General features: G+C 44.7%; 1 protein-coding gene across 2 annotated transcripts in view; it reads right to left on the bottom strand.

Annotated features, from left to right (window-relative positions):
* Positions 1-5,577: 5,577 nt before the first annotated feature.
* The window catches only part of GNB5 (G protein subunit beta 5), a 48,544-nt gene continuing 32,213 nt past the window's right edge, over positions 5,578-21,908 (bottom strand). For both annotated transcript variants that reach the window (XM_039237124.1, XM_039237125.1), the window contains 6 exons: positions 15,920-16,063; positions 13,653-13,744; positions 11,282-11,330; positions 8,242-8,338; positions 7,138-7,304; positions 5,578-5,902 (listed from right to left, as the gene is read on the bottom strand). In XM_039237124.1, the coding sequence (XP_039093055.1) occupies positions 5,891-5,902; positions 7,138-7,304; positions 8,242-8,338; positions 11,282-11,330; positions 13,653-13,744; positions 15,920-16,063 (561 nt within the window). In that variant the 3' untranslated portion in view covers positions 5,578-5,890. The remainder of the gene's footprint in view (positions 5,903-7,137; positions 7,305-8,241; positions 8,339-11,281; positions 11,331-13,652; positions 13,745-15,919; positions 16,064-21,908) is intronic.

Below are 21,908 nucleotides of genomic sequence, written 5' to 3'. Positions count from 1 at the left end.
TTAAGTTTCTCCTGTTCAACATATGAATAAAAACATGTGGTATCAGTCTTTCTACAGAGAAATTTTTATTGTTAATATGAACTAACCAGGGTTTACCATGCTCATTTGTCCAGCCACTTTTAACGGAAAGTCAAAATGTGACATGTTGGTGAGCCTTACCTATCTGGTTGCTTTGTTTTGTTTTGTTGTTTTTTAAATAGTGAAAATAGTTACAGACTACCTACTGTTTTTTCCACATATATTTTTAACAGCTTAATTGTGATATAATTCACATACCATAAAATCCACCCTTTCAAAGTATATGTCAGTGGTTTTTAGTACATTCCCAGAGTTGTGCAATCATCACCACTATCTAATCCCATTACCTCAAAGGAAATCCTATACCCCTTGGCAGTCCCTACCTGTTCATCCCAACCTGAGCCATAAGTGACCACCAATCTACTTTCTGTCTCTGTGCATTTACCTATTCTGAATATTTCATATAAATGGACTCCTATACGGCATAATCCTTTAAGTCTGGCTTCTTTTGCTTAGCATAATGTTTTCAAGGTTTATCCATGTTGTGGCACGAATTAGCACTCCATTCCTTTTTATTGCCATGCAATATCCCATCGTATGGATATGCCACAGTTTGTTCTTCCATACCTCAGCTGTTGAACATTTGAGATGTTCCACTTTGGGCTACATTTGTGTTCAAGTTTCTGTGTGGGCATGGGTACAGATGTAGGGGTGTGAAGACACCTATTATTGGGGAGCACAGATAGGGTGACCTCTGCTTCAAGGTTAAGTGTTCACCAGTGGTGTATTCGGTTCAAAGATAGGCATTTTTGGTTATCGCAATCTTTGCATAAATGTTCGTATCATACTTAGGTTTAGTTGTCTTTATTTACGTGGTTAAATGAACTAGAGCATCATTCCTGATCCCGTCTCCTCACTAGAGGGTCTGTATCCTTTATACAATGAAACAAACATACTAACTTCATTTTTTTCACTAGAAATGGCCATGAGTCAGCCTGCTGTGGAGACTGATCAGTCCTGAAGGCCAGCCTGGCTCCAGCCACATCCCTTCTAGAGAATGAAGGTTCTGTGTTATGCTTTAAAGACTGATTTCTCTCCTATCACGGGTGAGAGGGTGAGTGGTTTAGCCTTATGTTCTGGCAAAGGATCCACAGAGACAAAAAGATTCACTTAGAGCTTTCCCCCAACTTGTCCCCTCATCAGAATTCCTGGCCCACTGCAGTCCTGCCCAGTCCAGATCTCCAGGAACTGTATCTATAGTTTTAGGACCTGTATTTTTTAAAAAAAATTTTTGTAGTTTATTTATTATTGAGACAGAGAGAGACAGAGCATGAGCAAGGGAGGGGCAGAGAGAGAGGGAGACATGGAATCTGAAACAGGCTCCAGGCTCTGAGCTGCCAGCATAGAACCTGACATGGGGATCGAACGCATGAACGTGAGATCATGACCTAAGCTGAAGTGGAACAACTGACTGAGCCACCCAGGCGCCCCAGGACCCGTATTTTTAACCTGCTGTTGACCTGCATGGTTTTTCTCAGCAGGCAATTTGGGAAATGCAGATCCCTGCTCAGCCAGATCTCTAGGGCTTGGGAGGAAGCCAGCTGGCAGCAATATGGCCCCAACTCCAACCCCAGTTAATCTAACCTGTCTATGGTGTTACCCCAGGATCCTAAGTGCCCTCCTCTAAAAAGATTTTCAGCAGTCCACAGGCCGGGTTGGCCTCTAGCCCTTCCCAACTGCCTCTCTGTGCCCCTTTGGCACCTCCTCTGAGGGCCTCTCCTCCGGCCCCTCTCAATGACCCTCAACCCCACCCCTCCTTTTTTTCCAAGCTCCTGTTGGGGCCTTACTGCCCTCAGGGGGCTCTCACACAGTGGTGCTTAAGAAGGGGTCATTAGCCTCATCACCTGTTTTCAAAGTATTGTCTCAATCCTGAGACCCTTTCAGGAGGTCCTCCAAGGTCAAAACTATTTTCATAATAATACTCTTTTTGTATCTGTGTCTTTTAAGACTCTCATTCTCTGGGGAGTGATCCAGAGGCTACTATTATCTGGTAAAAGCATCACCAATAGAACACGTGCTTTTGTATTCTTGTGTTTTAAAATTTTCTCAGTTTTAATTTCTAATGTGATAAATATTGATAGGTATAATCCACATAACCAAAAAGCTCAATAATTTTTTTTTTAAATATTTTTATTTATTTCTAGGAGAGAGAGAGAGAGAGACAGCGTGAGCAGGGGAGAGTCAGAGAGAGAGGGAGTCACAGACTGAAACAGGCTCCAGGCTCTGAGCTAGCAGTCAGCACAGAGCCCGACGCGGGGCTCGAACCCACGAACCGCGAGATCATGACCTAAGCGAAAGTCGGACGCTCAACCGACTAAGCCACCCAGGCACCCCAAAAGCTCAATAATTTTTAAGATGTACAGGGATCATTAAGACCAAACTCCTCGAGGACTGATGGATGTGGGGGGGAGGGAGGATGGGCATGGAGGAGGGCACTCATGGGGATGAGCACTGGGTGTTATGTGGAAACTAATTTGACAATAAACTATTTGTAAAAAAAAAAAAAAAAAGAAAGAAAAAAAAAAGACCAAACTCCTCGAGAACCACTGGCCCAGATGAGTCTCTACTGGATAATTACTAATTTGATACATGAGTGGGGGCTGCTTAAGGAGGGGAGAAAATGGGGGGGAGGGGAAGAAAGAGCAAGGGAAGGGAGATAGGGAGGACTGGACGAGACGGGGGAGGTAGGTATGGGAAAAAGAGAAAAGAGAGAGGGAATAGGAAGGGGCGGTGGGGCAGGAAGGACGGTGGATGGATGGAGGAAACAGGGAACTAACCGTTGTTGAAGACGTGCCAAAGGCTGAGGTAGGTGCTTTACATGTTTTAGGGTTCTCCCATTCTACACATGAGGAAACTGAGGCTGAAAGAGATTCAGGTATTATGTATCCCGTAATAGTGGTACAGCTGGGCCTGAACCTAGGCGCACACTTTTGTCACCATGCTGTCCCTGTCTAACTTACAGATGGGTCCTGGTGCCCACTGTGCCACCTTCCAGCAAGCTGGCCAAGTAACCGTGAGAGTCTGGGACCCAAACACCTTTATGACCTTTTGCTGTCTTTAAGTCACTTGTAATCTAGGGAAGGTGTGGAGGAGCTCAAGGGAAAGTAGATAAGGAGTACCTGCCTCTGGTCTCTGGCTCATTCCAGAACAGGGCTGGCAGCTGGGCCCCACGTCTGCGAGGCCAACCGCCCACTCCGAAGCAGCTGCCTTGATTTTGGTTCACAGGTATTTCCCATAAAAGCCCATCACCGCACCCCTTCTTACCTGACCCCACTTCCTGCCTAACCCTTCTCTAGCTGTGCACGCCGGAGGGCACATCCATACGGACCCTTCACCATAATTAGTTTGGTAGGTTTGCCCCCAAGTCCTTAAAAAAACAACAACAACAAACTGATTAAAAAACTCCACTCAGCCTTATTTTCAATATGCAAAATACAATTTATTACCTGGAGTTACCCTGGAGTCCCTGCATGGTGTGGTATATTCCAAACCAAGTATTTCATCAGTAAATACTCAACAACACCCACTGTGAAAGCAAATACTTACGGTGGGGGTTGGCTTACTGCCAATGGGGGTTAAGGGAGTGTTCCAGGGAATATGTTCATCTTTTTCCCCCCATAGCTTTTTTGATTGGAAAGTTATGGGCCATTTTTGCACATATACTGAAGATGCTCTCTGCCTCTCCCAACATAAACTTGAATTTGCTTCCCCCTAGTCTAGGTTACTTTTCCTCTGTCCTGGCTTCCTTCACTTCTAGGTGGTCAGCGTCAGACTGCAGAGGTCTGTAGGAGAGAAGGAAGGGGATACCATAACTAGGAGACCAGGAGCAAACTCTGGGATGTTCTGGGAGTGCAGCCTGGGAATCTGGTGAGACACACTCAGGGGCCTGACCCTCCAGCAGCCGGCAGGAGCTGGCTAGGTGCACTTCCCTGAGCCCTTGCCTAGACTGGATTCCACTGGGCAAAGGGAGAGGTGGCGGCTCATTCTGGGCTCTTTGGAGTCAGGTAGGGGCCTTTTACATTTCTCTCTCTACCCCAAGGCCTGCTGTGGAGTAAAACCCTCAGTAAAATGTTTGCTTGGCAAATGACTGAACCTCACCATTATATTTACTTTAAAATAATTAATGCAAAAGCTAGCCTGGCTGATATTTGACTGACTGGCCCATTATGATACCTGAACAAGTAGTTTTGAGGGTGGGCCTGGCACATGCCCTGATGTTTGCAGAAGCACCAGGTCCAGACCTGTCTGATGGCCATGCCCTGCTCCAGGTCTGCAAGGACCTCTCTGAGCAGCAGGGCAAGAACTACTACTAGGAGGAGGGCTAGGCTGGAACAGGGCCACGAGAAGAGACTGGACAGCCCAGGGTACTCCGCACTCACAGCCCACGGGCACCACAGCAGCCCAGACCTCCAGGAATGATTTTTGGTGTTTGAGGTGACCTTCTATTTCTCTAAGTAATGCATGCCATCTTTATGAATGAATGAATAAGCCTAAACACCTTAAAAACAAAAAAGGACAAGTGATCACATAACAAAAATCCCTGGTATCTTCTGGAGGGAAATGCTGAATTCAAATAAAGACAAGGTATTTTTTTATGTTATTTTTTCTCAATATAAGAGCAGCAAGGACATTATCACTTGAGACCTATCAATTAATTTGCATATGTAATTACCTTTTTAATCCAATAAATATGAATATACTTTATATGGATATAATCTACTTTAGCCTGAGTGGATGCTATTAATTCTAAAACATCTATTACTAACAGGTTTTTAACGAAGTTTGCGGTTTAGTGTTCCTGCACAGAAAGGTTTTGGTTGCTCTGAGATGTATTTGTGTCACAAACAGCATTCAGCTTTACCTTCAAATGACAGGAAATATCCTGTCCAAGTGATCACATCGTCACAAAATTAATAAATCAAACACCTGTCCACTCTATACCTATCTTTCCTTCATTTAGAACTGTTCATAGAGATGGAAATGTTTGATCTGAAAATGGCACTACCAGACTAAAAAATAAACTTTTACAATAAAAACTTTTTTTAAAAAGTGACTGTCCAGGGGCACCTGGGTGGCTCACTCGGTTAAGCATCCAACTCTTGATTTCAGCTCAGGTCATGATCTCACGAGTTCGTGGGATCGAGCCCTGCATTGGGGTCTGTGGTGACATCACAGAGTCTGCTTGGGATTCTCTCTCTCCCCCTCTTCTCTGCCCCTCCCCCACTCATGCACACACACACACACACACACACACACACACACACTCTCTCTCTCTCTCTCTCTCTCTTTCCCAAAATAAATAAACTTAAAAAAAGCGATTTTGTCCAATTACATTTGGAATTGGAATCTTCTAGCACAGACCAACTGACACAGTCTGCCTCAGGTAGTGCATTAAGATCAGCACTTCTAGAGGAAGGTTCCAAAAGACAGTGCACACTGAGAAGAATCAGATTTTAAAGTGCTCTGAAAACAAATTTGATTCAAGGAAATACTACAGGATGTGTTAAATGTTGAATCCTGTTGGTAATAGAATGAGTTGAGATTATATAATTAGAATAACCTTAAAAATGGATAAATTTTAAAAAGTGTTCAAAATGCAAAACACTATTTGAAGGTGTCCTATAGCTGGAGGCTCACACCGGTATCTTTCAGGGGTGGTAGTGTTAATAGTAATATTGGGGACGCTGAGTACTTCAGCCATGGAGTCGCTCCTTTAAGCTAAGTTGCAATAGCCCTCAGATCCTCTAGAAGAAAGATCTATTTACATATGACGATTTCATTCTCCTCTCAGGTGTGCATTGTGAAGAGACGATTAAGCCCAGACCTGCAAAGACAGGAACACAAACAGATAATTTGTAGTCCCTTAGTAGTTAATGACTTGCAAAACTGGAGTTTAAAGAGAAAATCAAGGTTACACACACACACCCCCCACATCCGAAATAAAGCACTCACATGTCTTGGATGGATTACACCTTACTCATAGAAACTCGGAGGTACTTCTTTCCACCTGACTCTTCCCCCAGCGCCACTTAATCATCTGAAGGGCCTCTGTGCCTTCTTACTAGGGACTCATAACTCTTAGGCGAAGTACCAAAACCATCTGTACCCACACAGCTCACTAAGTACATTAACATGACTACTAATTTAGGAAACACTTGCCCAGGAAGATGAAGCCACAGAAAACTTTGTTGTTTTAGGAACTGCACGAAAATCTTTTAATCTATTTATCCTAAGAGTAGACGACTCAACTACTCTCTTTAGAAAAGACTTCTCAGGCCAACACGGAGCATCACAAATGATGGATTACTTTTCAAGACTGTCTTCAAAATCCTCTTCCTCCCCTAACACTGTGTCTATCAGTCTTAAAATTATTATGCCACACATTTGTCCAATCCTAATTAAATCCCTCCACCTGCCCTTAAACCAGAGCCCCCCCCTCCATAAACATCTGCCTTTGTTCTCCCCTTCTGAGATGCCACTAAGATGGTCACGTTTGTGCTTTGCCTCCTAAATTTAGCTCTGCTTTATGAACAGACCATCTTGGAGGGATTTCTGGGGAGCCAACATCCAACAAAGTCACAGAGCTCTTTGAGAATCTGATGAAAACCATGAGGACACTTTTACCAGAAAAATGGACACACGTGAAATGTGACATGTAATTTCCAGAGCTTCATGGCTCCCCTAAAGCCCCACTGTGGGTCTCACAGGGCTGTGTCACCACGGGATAAGAACCCTGAACTACTGGGAGGCGCTCTGTGTGGTTTGCCAAAGGCTAGAATCAAAAGATCCTACTTTTAGGATCAAAGGGAATCTTTTGGATCACTTCAATTATTACCTCAATTACATGCTGATACACAGTTGTTTAATCTATGGTCAAACACTTGCACTAATGGGGAACTCACTTCTCCAGGCAACTCATCCCTTCCGTGGCCAAAGAGCTGAGATTAGAGCTCTTTCTGGCTGACACAGCCCATCCTAGCTTACCCTGAGCCTCTGTTTTAAGAGGCCAATCACTTCTCCTCTCACACACAGAGTAAAATAGAAGAGCTGCTCTCTTACTCTTAGGGTATGATCCCATGATCCTGAGCAGAAAGCAGTCCCGTCGGGGGAAACTCGTAGGGTGCTGACGCGGTTTTCATGTCCAAACAGGATGGAGACTCGGGACCCCTTAAGAACATCCCAGACATTGATGGTATAATCGTTGTATCCAGCAAACAGCAGGCGCCCTCAAAGTAGAATGATATGATGGTTATTGACCCAGTTCCTCCCTCTTTTTTATGACTTTCATTGACTCACTCATGCAGTCCCTTGCCCGTTCATTCATTCGTTCATTCAATCAACAGTGATTTAATGCCCACTATGTGCCAGGCACTGTGCTTTGCCCTGGAGATTCAGAGGAGAGAAGTTGCTGCCCTATGTGGATGGTGGTGGTGTTGGGCAGGCAGGCAGGCCCCTAAACTGACACATGGTAGCGCTATGTGATAAGGGCTGTAATGGAAGTGCTTAGCTGTGTGTGAAGTGCTGTGTGACCATGGAGGAAGGGCAATCAAGGAGGGCACTGCAAAGGAAGTGACATGAGCTGGCTCATGGGGGTGAGTAGGAGTTCACCAGGCAGAGAAGGAAGGCAAAATGTGCTGTAGGCAGCACAGCAGCACACATGCATAAAAGCACAGATAAAAGCAGAACGGGGGCTGTGTCTGGGGAAGCTGAATGGTCCTATCAGTGCTGCTCTAACTTTCACTAGCAGCCTCCCCTGCAGGGAGGGCAGAGGTGCCATGAGCTTCAAGGCATTGAGAAAAGGGGCTCCTGCAGCACCTCCCCCCCCACCTTGGAAAAGTCTCTTTTCAGGTATGAAGGGGAGAATGGAAGGCCAAGGGGGAAATGCCTAATTAAAGACACTGCAGATATGAAGTTTCATACGGCATTACCTTGAAGAACAGCATTAGGTGGGCACAACCTTCATTTCCCCTAAAATGAGTGGGGTAGGGGAGGCCCCTTCAGGTAGGGTGAAGTGGGTTGGGGGGTCAGGGAGGAAAACTGGTGCAGACGTAGGCTGCATAACACACTGGCTCACAAGAAGTTCAGCTAAAAGCTGGATCTGGAACTGGGTTTCATTTAGGTCCTGTCTTAGAGTCCCGGGAAAGTTCTGAAATAAAATCTTACCACTGAGGGAGAAGTCCACACTGGATGCTCCAAATATGATACTCTCTTTGGAATAGATGGCGACCTCCCTGTCTGCCCGGAGGTCATAGAGGCGACACTGGGGTGACAAGACAAAAAAAGGACTTATTTCTGGCTCTGGGTTGGTGAAGAGATGACCACAGGCCTATATTCAGTGGTGTGTGTAGTTTGAGGGATAAGGGAAATACCTCCAGTTTTCTTCCCTAGTATTTTCTCCCTTAATCCTGATTCCTATTAATTGGCATGGATCAGTGGAGATTCAAAGAAACAGCAAATACAGAAGATTTTTAGGGTATAAAACCAAAAATGAAACCCCTCTTTTTTTCTGATAAAGGATACATATTCATTGTAGAAAATTCAGAAAAACCCAGAAATGCCTAAAGAAGGAAATAAAAATCACCCCAAATCCTAGAAGTATTTACTAACATCTAGGCTATTTCCTTCAGTCTTATTTCCATTTTATGTGTGTGTGTTTAAATGGAGTGGATATTTCATTATTACTGCTATTAACATTAGGTTATAAGTTTTTTTTCTCATTTCATTAATCTTCAAAAACACAGGACTAACATGGTTGTTGAATATTCCTCATGTGGATATATCAGAATATGTTTAGCCATACCTTTTGATTGTATCTAATTTTCCTCTTTTATTAATAAAATACTGATGACATTCTTTTTTTTTTAAAGTTTATTTTTGACAGAGAGAAGGAGAGAGAGTACACAAGCAGGGGAGAGGCAGAGAGAATCCCAAGCAGGCTGTGTGCTATTAGCAAGGAGCCTTATGTGGGGTTCAAGCTCACAAACTGTGAGATCATGACCTGAGTAAAATTAAGAGTTGGATGCTTAACCAATTGAGCCACCCAGGTGCCTGTTGATGACCATTCTTCTGTAAAAATCTTTATACACATCTCTGATGTTTTCCTTAGAATAGTTAAGGAATAGAGTCCTTAGAATAAAACTGTTTCCAAGAAATAGTATGACCAGGGACGCCTGAGTGGCTCAGTTGGTTGAGTGTCCGACTTTGGCTCAGGTCACAATCTCACGGTTTGTGGGTTCGAGCCCCGCATTGGGCTCTGTGCTGACAGCCAGCTCAGAGTCTGGAGCCTGTTTCGGATTCTGTGTCTCCCTTTCTCTCTGATCCTCCCCTGCTCATGCTGTCTCTCTCTCTCAGAAATAAATAAAACATTAAAAGAAATTTAATAAAAAATAAAAACTTAATTAAAAAAAAAAAAGAAATAGTATGACCAGATCAAAGGGCAGGGATGTTACAAAAGCTCTTGATTTGTATGGCAAAATTGTTCTCCGGAAGGGTGGTACCAATGCTCCTAACTCCAGGCTCCTTTACCACATCACCTCCATGAGGCAGCATTTCACTGCTAATCCAAATGAGCACTGATGACTTAAACTTGCGTGTACTGGGTTACAGATGGTCTGAAAATGTATTCAGGTGCTTGCCATGTGGGATTTACCGCTTTGTAAACAGTATGCATTGTATCCTCTTTTTTAAATTTTTTTTTCAAAATTTTTTCAATTTTTTTATTTTTTTTAATATATTTTTAAATTTATTTCTAGGAGAGAGAGAGAGAGACAGCGTGAGCAGGGGAGGGTCAGAGAGAGGGAGACACAGACTCTGAAACAGGCTCCAGGCTCTGAGCTGGCAGTCAGCACAGAGCCCGACGCGGGGCTCGAACCCACGAACTGCGAGATCATGACCTAAGCGAAAGTCGGACGCTTAACCGACTAAGCCACCCAGGCGCCCCGAAATCCTCTTTTTTTAAATTAGGGTTATTATCTCACTGATTATGCAACCCCATTTATATCTAAATGATATCAATTTTGTCTGTCATATAGGTGTCAGATGTATGCCCTTATAATTTGTTATACATTTTTTTGGCATACAGAAGTTTAAAATTTTTATTATTATTACAACATTCAATCTACTCCTTTGTAATTTCTTTCATAGGAGCAAGTTCAGATGAAACCCACTATTTAATAAGATATTAAATATGGACACCCAAGGCAACATTTTTCTCTAGAAAACTAGCTCAACATAACTTGCAATTAGTATCAAAAGCCTTAAAGGTAGGTCTATTTTTGATTTAGCAAGTTCATGTCGTGGAATTAATTCTAAATAAATAATAAGTACCAAAAATATTTACTTATAGCAGTATTTTTTTAACAGAAAAAAAACCCTGAAAGACCTAAATGTCCAAAAATTGACTAGTTAATGTCCATAACATGGAATACTATTCAACCACTAAGAAAATAAAATGTAGAAAAGTTGATTATTGGCATGGGAAACTGTTCACAGTCTATTGCTAAGTGAAAAAAACAAATTATAAAGCACTTTGCTAAAAAAAAAAAAAAAACAGGGCGCCTGCGTGGCTCAGTTGGTTAAGCATCCAACTTCGGCTCAGCTCATGATCTCAAGGTTCGTGGGTTCGCACATCGTGTCGGGCTCTGTGCTGACAGCTCAGAGCCTGGAGCTTGTTTCAGATTCTGTGTCTCCCTCTCTCTCTGACCCTCTCCTGCTCACATTGTCTCTCTCTCAGAAATAAATAAAACAAAGATTAAAAAACAGGGGCGCCTGGGTGGCTTAGTCGGTTAGGCGTCCGACTTTCGCTTAGGTCATGATCTCACTGTTCGTGGGTTCGAGCCCCGCGTAGGGCTCTGTGCTGACTGCCAGCTCAGAGCCTGGAGCCTGTTTCAGTCTGTGACTCCCTGTCTCTCTGACCCTCCCCTGCTCACACTGTCTCTCTTTCTCTCCTAGAAATAAATAAAAATATTAAAAAAAATAAAAAGATTAAAAAAAATAAAAATAAAAAAGACAAAATGGAATTCACCCAACTGTGATTTTTCTTTGGTTAAGAGACTAAGATATTTTCATCCCCTTCCAACTTTTCCTCAGTGAATTCACATTACTTTTGTAATTAAAAAATGTGTGTTTTTTTGAAAAACAAATTAAATCACTGCATCTCTCTCTCTCTCAAATAGGTAAAGCTCTCTATAACTTAGAAACATACCGTGGCATCATCTGATCCTGAAGCAAAGGCATCTCCACTCGGGTAGTATCTGCAGAGACAAAGTTTGGGTTGAAAGTACTGTATTTAGAGTGGTGATTCCCAATTCTGAATGTCCATCAGAATCATCTGGAAATCATCTGGGAAGGTTGTTCCATGTGAGACCTATGGAATTGCAATGAGAATCTCCACTTCTAGGGACACAAGGACCACTCCTTACAGGGGCCAGGAAGGGAGGCTCATCTGGGTGGCCCACTGGCCTCTAGTTTTTTTCCCTATAGGTAGGGGACAGTGACAATGACTTAGCAGAATGTAGGTGAGGAGTAACTGAGATAATACATGTTTCTGCACCAGGCACTGAACACAGAGCAGGGCCCCTGTAGCCTGGGGACCCTGTAGCAGGCCCCATCAGTGTCTGATGATCACACACCTCATTCCTGGGACTTGGTTCAGCTCAAGGATAAGAAAGTGATTATCCACACAGATGCTGGAATCAGATATCCAGCACCTTGCTCATATCTCTGCAATGCTCACTTGCTACATGTGATACCTCTGGCAAAGGACTTCATCTTGCCCAGCCTCAGTTTTCTTATTTGAAAAATGAGGATGATAATGCATTTTCCCTGTTGTGGAGACTGAATAAGATAGTATAGGCAAAGAACTGGGCATGGTGCCAAATGAGAAGCATTCAGCAAATGATGGCTATTAATGTAACATTCATTGTCTTCTCAGTAATCAGGCTTCCTGGGGAGAAGGAAGTTTAAATTGAGACCTAATGGATGTTAGAGGAAAAGAGGTGAGGATAGGGAGAACAGCATGGGGGGGAGAATGTGCATTTTAAAGCTGTATTTTGCGAATATGTAGGTGTTCAATTTATTTTTGTGGCTTTATATTCTATCTGGATCTTACCAACTTCATTTATGATCTGTATTAGTTTTCTATGATTTTATACGTAATTACTGCACATTTGCCAAAATAAGTGTCTTTTCCTTTTATCTCTATCCTACAGTTGAGGGCAAAGAGCCAGAAAATTCTTACAAACATTTCTACTGCTCACATAAATAAGCACTGTTATCTTGTTCTTGCTTTTAAGGGGAACAAATCCAGTGCTTTCTCATTAAGTATAATGAAGATTTTTGGGTGATTATGTTTCAAATACCATCTTGACAGTGCCATCTTCCAAATTTACATGTCAAGTCCTCACCTCTCTCTTGGGATCCAGTTCATACATAGATCCTGCTACCTACTCAACGTCTCCACTTCATTGGATACAGGCACCTCAAATATAAATATCCTGAAACAGAGCTCCATCATCCATGTGCAATAACCGACTTGTACCTGCACCTCCTCTAGTCTTCCCGGTCTTGGTAAATGGATCACTGCTTACTGCCCCTTATAAAAGGTTTGGGTTCCCAAGCTCTGGTTTCTTCTCCTGTAATGCAACCCCTGGCCTGTGCAAGCATCATTTGGCTCTCTCCATTTCACCCTGTGGAATCAGGACTCAGGAAACCAGCGTAAAAAATGCTGATACCACGGCTACTGCCGTTGTAGGAGTAATAAACTGTCCTTCATCTTGAACCCAGGAGTCTCATGTCTTCTACCAGCATGCATGAAACTGTGGTGGCCTAACCTGATACTTGCAGGTAGGATAAGATCTCAGAAATGTCACAATTCTAGACATCTCTGTCTCCACGTCTTCTGTAGTTCCTTCCAGCCATCATTCACCTCTTTCTTGAACTCACACACTACAGCTTTCTAATCGGCTATCATACTTCCATTCTTGCTTTCCTACAATCTATTCTCCAAAGAGCAGCCAGAGTGATCTCTTAAAGGCAAAGCAGAGACCATGTCAGCCACCCCCTACCTGGCCTTTGGTTAGGTCCCTCTACAACTCATCTTCCTCCAGCTCTCTGCAAGCCTTGGCTCTTTAAACACTGCTTTCTCAGAGAGGCCTTCCCTGATCATTCTAAGTAATAATCCATCCCATCCCATCTGCTTGTTTTATTTTTCTTGCAGCACACTTATTACTACCTTAAATTAAGTTGTACATTTGTTTATTTGTGTTTGTCTTGTCTCCTTGTCTCTGGAACAATGTCTAGCATATAAGTCTCCATAAATATTTGCTGAATAAATGGATGGGAAATACTGATTCTGTTTAGGGAGGATAATATCAATTGCTCCTACTGCCATTAAATTAAAAAATATCTAAGATCTGGCATGCTATTCAGCACTACCACAAATCTGCCTTTCTTGCTAGAGAGACCTCTCTCAGCCAAGTAAACTGAGTCTGGAGGTGGTTCCTGGGCCGAGCATTGTCCCAGGCCAGGGATTACCAGCAGAACGGAGAATTTATGTGAACTTTCTACTCACTGACCGGACACTGTTGATGTCGGATTCATGTGTTTCAAAGGCCTGCACGCATTGGCCGGAGCGCATGTCCCACACCATGGCTTTCTTGTCACATCCCTACAAATGCAAAGTTACCCAGAGTTATGGCCACTGCAAGGACTGTGTACAGATGGGCATGGGTTCCTGTTATGTAACAGAGCCATTTACTTCCCATTGGTAAAGGTTGATAATATGCTTTTCTGAGACTAGCTTTCCTCAAGTGATGAGCTTTCCCTGAGAAAGCCAGAAGCAGGTCTTGGAGTGTAGAGGGGCAAGGGAAGGCACCCAGCTTTCCTTTTCAGCATGTTCTTTTTCTTTTGCATCTTTCCAAGTCGTGCAAACCCTCCAGAGCCTCCCTCTTGCTTTCCTCCTGGGCATGTCTCTCTCCGTTTTGTCTTCCCCTTCCTCCTTCCTCTTTATCTCTGCCTCCCAGCCCAGGGGGGAGGGCAGACATACAGTGGGTTCACAGTGGGACCGCCCAGCTTTGTCTCAGGTGTAGGGAGCAGCCCTGAGCAAAGGTGGAGCACCAGGTGACCCCTGGGCCATCTGTACCTCTGCAGCATGCCACTAGGCATCATGACCTCGCCATCAGTTAGCTGGACATCTCTAGCGAGTCACCATCCTGGGCTTCTGACTCAATACCTGTAAACCCCCTCTCTGGGCTGCCAACATGACCCAGAGAATCATAAACATGAGGTTTTCATATTATACTATTATGGTTCTATGAACATTTGACAAATTCCTGCAGAGTGACCCTGTTATTAAGCTTGGAGAATATAATATGGATTCTCAATAGCCAAATAGAAGAAGTAATGGCTTAAAATTGGTGTTCAAGTTGCTAGTTTTAAGAGAAAGAGTGGGAGGAAGTACCATAACTGGTAGCTCAGGAAAACCTGCTGCAGGGTTCAGCATTCTGATTATCTTTAATGAGAATGTGGACAAAGCAACCAGGAGTGTCTTCCAATCTTTTGAGGACACTAAATCAGATGGAGTTTAGTGCCCTGAAAGAGACAATAGAATCTTCAATGATTTTAACAATTTGAAAAGACACTGTAGCTGACAAGGCACAGAAATGAAACAAATACAGATGGGGCCAAATACCCAAGAAGGAAATGGGGTCCCTGCCAATGACAGGCCTCACAGCCCTCACCTGATGCCAAGCACTAAGACACGGGCAGCTTGGAGCAAAAGGCTCATGTGTTTTTCAGCTGCAAACACCACGTGACAGTGTGTCCAGCACCGTCCTCTCTCACCAGTGTCCTGACTAAAGTGAGACAGGACCTGAGTCAGGTTGGCCTGTTCAGGTTCCTGTTCGTATTCACTCCTGAATATGTGTAACACACGGTCAGCTCTTCCACCTACTGCTCATGATATCTGGGGGGAGTGGGAGTATTATTTTCATTATGCCTGATTTACACATGAGAATGTGTCAGCACAGCCAGGACCCAGGCATCCTCGTCAGTGTTCCTCTGTGCCATTGTGACCCTGTGTGCCTGACCCTGAACCTTTAGCTATTCTGTTCCCTGTTCCCTGTGGTGGGAGGGCGATAGTGACTGACAGGGGTGGGGCGGGAAGGTGTCTCACAAGCCCCAAGCCCAGATCACGCCACAGCACTGCCAACCTCAATAGCCATCTGACTGGCTTGGTAGCCCTATGTTTCATCTCCAGTGCTCTCAGATGCTAACTCTGCTATTTATCTGAGGAATGAAATTTTATTTATGTTTTATTTTTTATTTTTTAAATATTTTTATTTATTTCTAGGAGAGAGAGAGAGAGAGAGAGACAGCGTGAGCAGGGGAGGGTCAGAGAGAGAGAGGGAGATACAGACTCTGAAATAGGCTCCAGGCTCTGAGCTGGCAGTCAGCACAGAGCCCCACGCGGGGCTCGAACCCACAAACCGCGAGATCATGACCTAAGCGAAAGTCGGACGCTTAACCAACTAAGCCACCCAGGTGCCCCTGAGGAATGAAATTTTAAACTGTGGCAGATATGCACCTCAAGTCACAGCATTCATACTAGGAGAACATTCCAGATCCCTCGGTAGACTGAATGTCAGCAGCAGTAGACCCTCACAGCCTAGCACCCTAAGTGCCTACCACACAGTGCCACTGCTATGGGAGCCAGGTGTGGAAGTGAACAGAGGCCAATTCCCGCAGCCCCTTCTAGAGAAGTATCTGATCCAGTCCCCAAAATTGCCAGCATGAGCCTCCCATGGAGACAGAGGGCCCCTAGGGCTTTTCCTTGGGTGTTTACCCCAGACACGAAGGTGTTGCCTGTTTCCGAGGGGGCCAGGTCCAAGCAGAGTACGTCGGCCCCGTGGCCATGGAAGCTCTGCAGCAGCTGCCCACTCTCCACGTCCCACAGGGCACACGTGCCATCGCCGCTCGCCGTCAGGATCTATCCCCAGAAAAGGACAGGAAGAGTGCTGTTATTATGGCTTCTGTCAGGGGGAAGTCAATCAGATGTTTCAAGCGGGACGGGGAAAAGGTGCCTGCTTGAACACACACACGGACACATGCCTCGCGGGATATGTGGATTCAAGCACATAAATCTTTCTCATAGACTGAAGGGCAATCATTTTTGACAACCTCACTGTCCTTGAGATGTGTCTTGACACACCTGTCCTCTTCCGGGGTATTAAATTCAGAAGGTCTCCATGCTGTATCTGCAAGGCTATGTGCCTGCTGGTGTCCAGGAAGTGCTCTGTGCACATCTGTTGAAAAGCACCTTGGGCAGCTCCCACAAGCAGGCCAGACGCTCAAAGTGCTTCTCAGACATCAATGTGCTGCCCACCCACCTTGCTGCAGGTTCATATTGCACTGACCGGGGGCGGTGCTGAAATGCCACACTTCTCACACTCTCAGGTCATACCAATGCTGATAACTGGACCCCACCCAGAGCAGCAAGGGTCAGGCAGCCTTTTCTTAGACACATTCTCCTGTGGCTGCTTCTTTCCAGGGCAGGGTGCTGCCTGAGATGGTACTAAGGTCACTGATAAGGCTATACTCATGCACTCACATATTCAACAAGCATTTGCTGTGTGATGACGTCCGTCCGGGTGCTGAGCTAACAGGCACTGATCAGGATTTGCACAAAGATTGTGTCTTGATCTCTGCTCTCCTGGAACTCAGTTCAACAGACTTGGCTGTAAGACCTGACACCAACCTCATTCCCTACCCCTGTGTTAAACAATACTGAGACCACGCATACTTTCCCGGGCTATGTTCGACAATACTAAGACCAAGTAAAAACAATCTAGCTGCTGGCTCCAGGAAATACCTGCTCCTGCAAGATTAGACTGTAAACCAACTCAACAACTTACTTATCAAGACTAACAGCTTGCTCATCAAGGCTGACTTCAAGACCCCTACCTTGTGGGGCTCACCAATCCAAAGCTATTAATGTTAAACCAGTTTCCTGCCTGGAGAGACCCACCTTAAAATTGCCCAGCTTGGACCCCCAAACCCTCCAAATACCCTTCCCTGATTTCTTCATTTTGAGATGCTATGGAGACTTTGTCAAGTTTGGTTCTCCTTTTGCGGCACGAGGCCTAATAAACTTGACATTGCTGGATAGCAAGTTTTTCCAAGGATGAGGATCTCCGCAGACAAGATGAGGAATCACAATGGAGTAAGAAGTGCTGAGATAAAGGCAGGCCCATGGGAGGGGCAATCAACCCATTCTGACAACATCTGAGCTGGTCTTCAAGGATGAGTGAGAGCTGGCCAGGGGAAGGGGAAGGGGACCGAGGGCATGCAGGTGAAGGCCTATCTCTGCTCCAAAGGAGAGGTGTGCCTGGTATACAGTGAGGACTTAAGCCTGTAGGCCAGACGGAGCTGTGGGAAGCGAGAGGATAAGATCAAAGATATCTTAGGGAAATCTGTCTAAGGTCAGTGCAGCACCCCTCAAGCAGCCTCTTACAGGTACATAGGCCAGTCTTACGGAGAGAGGAACCCTGCAGTGCCTGGGGTGAGGGATGTTAGGGTTTTAACTTTTGTCACAGCCGGTGTGTGTGAGGCTTGGGCTCTAGCTGAGCATAGCCTCGTGGGGCTGGGAGAAAGGCAGTGGAGACCCCAGGATCGCAGCCTCTCAGCCCCAGCTGCCCGTACTGCAGGGCCCCGGGCAGCCTGTCCTAAGCAGGCATGGGCTGAAAATCCACAGAGCTGGATAGCACAGCCTCCCCACGTCCCACCTTCCTGCTGCTCCCAGGGCCTGGATGAGGTGACAAGAAAGCGCAGGAAGTGGCTCTTGAAGTCAAAGTGCCCACACAGAGAGCCCTCTGTGGGTGGAGATTAATGATGGCGGAGGAAAGCAAATGGGCTCCAGGGTTTAGGACTGCCAGCATTCAGTGCACCCACTGACCGCACTGCACCCCCAAATTCCTTCTGCTGGTGCTGTTCTCTCCTCCTCTCCTTGCTTCCTGTTCTCTTCCTTTTTCTCCTACACCCTGGGCCTAGCACTTACAGAGTGTATTTAGGAAATGCATTACAATGAGGGGAATCTGTTCCTACCTTGGCCTTGCGTCATTAAGCTGTACGATTTGGAATGTGTTTTCTGCCAGGCAGTCTGGGGAGGCCTAGAATCTCCTTGCAGCCAGGCGAAGCTGCTTTGGAGCTCTTCCCTGGAGCAACACCTGGGTGAGTTCTGAGAGCTTCTTGGGTGTAGCCTCCAAGGCCATCCTCAAAGCTCTCACACAGGGGCAGCTCTCAAATTTGGGGAATCTCCAAGGCTGCAAAGGGCCTGCAGCTGTCCACGGGACTCACTCCATCCTTGGCTTCCTTTAAGAGGCCTTCCTTTAAAAGGTAGGCAGCACCTGGGTGCTCAGTTGGTTAAGTGGCCAACTTTGGCTCCCGTCCGTGACTTGAAGCCCGGCATGGGGCTCTGTGCAGACAGCTCAGAGCCTGGAGGCTGCGTTGGATTCTGTGTCTCCTTCTCTCTTTTATGTTTTTTAAACATAAAAAAAAAAAGGCCCAGGTACACCTAACACGGTGACCTAGGCTGGTAAAAGTAGCTTATGAACAAACAAGACTTGGACTAGGTCTTAATTTGGGTAGTTATATCTTATATGCTATAATCCCTTTAATTTCTCCTGGCCCACACCCATTCCTGTCCTATAGGAAAGGGCCAATAATCTCTAATCTTCTTTGGGAAATTCAAACAATCTGTTTTAAACAATTATTTTACTCTAGCTCTTTGGGAATTTTCTATACCACATTCTTCAATCAAAGAAATGAATAGTTTTTAAAAGTTATACGTAAATCCTCAAGAGTAAAAGACATTTTAAAAATACTTTTACTATGTTTGTGATCTTCATTATAATTAAAAATAGAAATTAAAAGCCCAATGCTCATCACAATAAATGCACTAAACAGAACTCCCCGTCAGTCATTTATTCTGGAACGTAGAGATTTTGTAGGTTTAACACCATAGTCTTAGACCCACCTCTTGAGTTTTTCTTTTTCCATCCTTGATCCCCAAAATATAAGGAAGCTTAAGGTTCATTAAGGTACCTAAACCAGGCCATGCATCTGAATCAGCCAGGAAGCTTTGTGTAAATATTAATAATAATAATAAAGTAATAAAAACTAAAATTTATTGATAGTTACCAGGGGGTGTACTAAGTATTTTATGCAAATCATTTCATTTAATCCTCAGAAGCCCTTGTGAGGGAGGAATTCACTACCATTCTCACTTGCAGGTGAGAAAAATAAAACAGAATAAAACCCTGTTTAGGGTTGGCTGGTTTGAATACAGTGAAGCCAGGATTTGATCCCAGCTGTTTGATCCAGAGCGGAGCCAAGACCTCTACGCTGCTCTGTCTCCAGGGCTGTATCCCCACAGGGGTAGCCAGCAGGACCCTCTCTACCCTGGGCTAGCTGCTCGCTAGGAGGAAAGCAGTTTCTATCTTACAGATGCCCCATTTAATCTCCACCTCCAGCACCTGTGGTCACACAAAGCGAGGGTGATAGGACACCACCTCCTCAGGTGCCCGAAGACTCACTGTTCTTGCTTTCCTCTGAGCGCCCCTTCATCTACACTAAATGTCCTGTCTTGCTTTAGCTGCTTGTTCCTCAGGCCCAAAGACACCTGGTTCTGGCCACTGCAGCTAGCCCAGGCCACAGCACCCCCTACCGTACAGTCTGCGAGAATCCTGGTCATAAACAACAAGTGCAAACAGTGCATCCTCTGGTCAACAATTAACTGGTTGGTTACCCAGTCACCGGAGCTCCCTCCTGTGAGCCTCGCCTTCCCTTCTGACCTCAAGTCAGCTGAGCCAGGGTGGGCCACGGAAGGCTTTAATGTGACTCAGATGCTCTCCTCATTAAAAGAAACCCAAATCGGGGCTCCCAGATGGCTCAGCTGGTTAAGTGTCCAACCCTTGATTTCGGCTCAGGCCATGACCTCACGGTTCTTGAGATCGAGCCCCCCATTGTGGGGCTCTGTGCTGACAGTGTGGAGCCTGCTTGGGGTTTCTCTCTCCCCCTACCCCCACTCACACTTTCTCTCTAAAAATAAACATTAAAAAAAAAAAAGAAAGAAACCCAAACCTGATGTACCTCCTGCAATGGCTTTCTGTCCTTCTATAGGGTCAGCTCAGACACTTAGGGGGCCCTGTGATCTGGCCCTGCCCACCTGTCGGCTGCCTGCCTCCCACTGGGTTGCCCTCACATTTCATTGGCAATACCCACCCCCTTCAAGGCTGGCTCAAACAGCCCTATGCAGCAAGTCTGGGACCACCCCTCCCGCTCTGAGCTCTCAGCTTCCCCTGCTGTTCAATCACAGATGGTTTCCATGAAGGTCCTGAGAACAGAGGCCAGTGTCAGCGAGTCCACCCCCAGAATCGGTGGTATCCGGCAATGTGGGTGGTGGGCACCTACAAAAGTTTCCTAAATAGACATGAATGAATAAACAAAGGATCCTTTTATGGCTTGTTAAGAAAACTTAGTAAAAGTATTAAAGTTGGTTTATTCAAAGTATGGAAGAGATTTACTATCTGAAGTTTTTACTTTTGGCATCTGTTAAAACAGGAATGTAAAGTAGGCACAGTGAGGTGTGTAAAGTGCACAATGCTGAGGCTCAGCGGCTCATGTAAGCACCACTCAGACTGAAAGATAGGAATTGCCACCCAGTCAAAGATTCTCTTCTACTCCCATGACCACCAAGTCAATTAGAGGAGGATGTTTAATGTGATATGCAGTTTATCTCAACTCTATCATTAATGAATATCCCTGAGTTTCCTCATTTCTGATTTATTAAAAATAATGATAACCAATGCTTCCTCTTAGAGCCAGCTGCTGGAGCACACCTCTCCAGTTAAGATACCAGACTAGCAGTACTTACACTGCACAAAATAGATTTTAAAACAGAGAGGCACCTGGGTGGCTCAGCTGGTTAAGTGTCTGACTCCTGTTCTCAGCTCAGGTCATGAAGATCTCATGGTTCATGAGTTTGAGCCCTGCATCAGGCTCTGTGCTGACAGTGCAGAGCCTGCTTGGGATCCTCTCTCCCCTCTCTTTCTGCCCGTATCTCACTCGTACTCTCTCTCTCTCAAAATAAATAAACTTAAAAAATTAAAAAAAAAAAAAAAAAGACTAACAGGAGACAGAAGGGCACTACATAATGACAAAGGGAAAAATCCAGCCAGTAGATATAACAATTGTAAATACCTATGCACCTTCATAGGAGCACCTCAATAAATAAACATAACAGACATAAAGGAAGAAATTAACAGTAATATAATAATAATACGGGACTTTTAACATCCCACTTATATCAATGGATAGATCATCCAGAAAGAAAATGAACTGACAGTGGCTTTGAATGACACATTGGACCACACAGATCTAACATATATTTTCAGAATATTCCATCCTCAAACAGTGGAATACACATTGTTTTCAAGTGGACAAAGAACATTCTCCAGAATAGATCACATGCTGGTCACTAAACAAGACTCAATAAATTAAAAAAGATTGAAATCATATCATTCATCTTTTCTAAGCACAATGGTATGAAACTAGAAATCAATCATAAGAAAAAAATCTGGAAAGAACACATGGAGGTTAAAGAACAGGCTACTAAATTTAATGGATGGGTCAACTAAGGAATCAAAGAGGAAATGAAAAAATACATGGAAACAAATGAAAATAAAACACAACAGTTCAAAATTGTTGGGATGAAGCAAATCTGTTCTAAGAGGGAAAATTATAGCAATACAGGCATACCTCAAGAATCAAGAAAT

The sequence above is a fragment of the Hyaena hyaena genome, unplaced genomic scaffold (genome assembly GCF_003009895.1).
Source record: "Hyaena hyaena isolate Hyena2069 unplaced genomic scaffold, ASM300989v1 scaffold_120, whole genome shotgun sequence".
In the NCBI taxonomy this organism is placed as follows: domain Eukaryota; kingdom Metazoa; phylum Chordata; class Mammalia; order Carnivora; family Hyaenidae; genus Hyaena; species Hyaena hyaena.
This window is presented reverse-complemented; position numbering and strand designations above follow the sequence as displayed.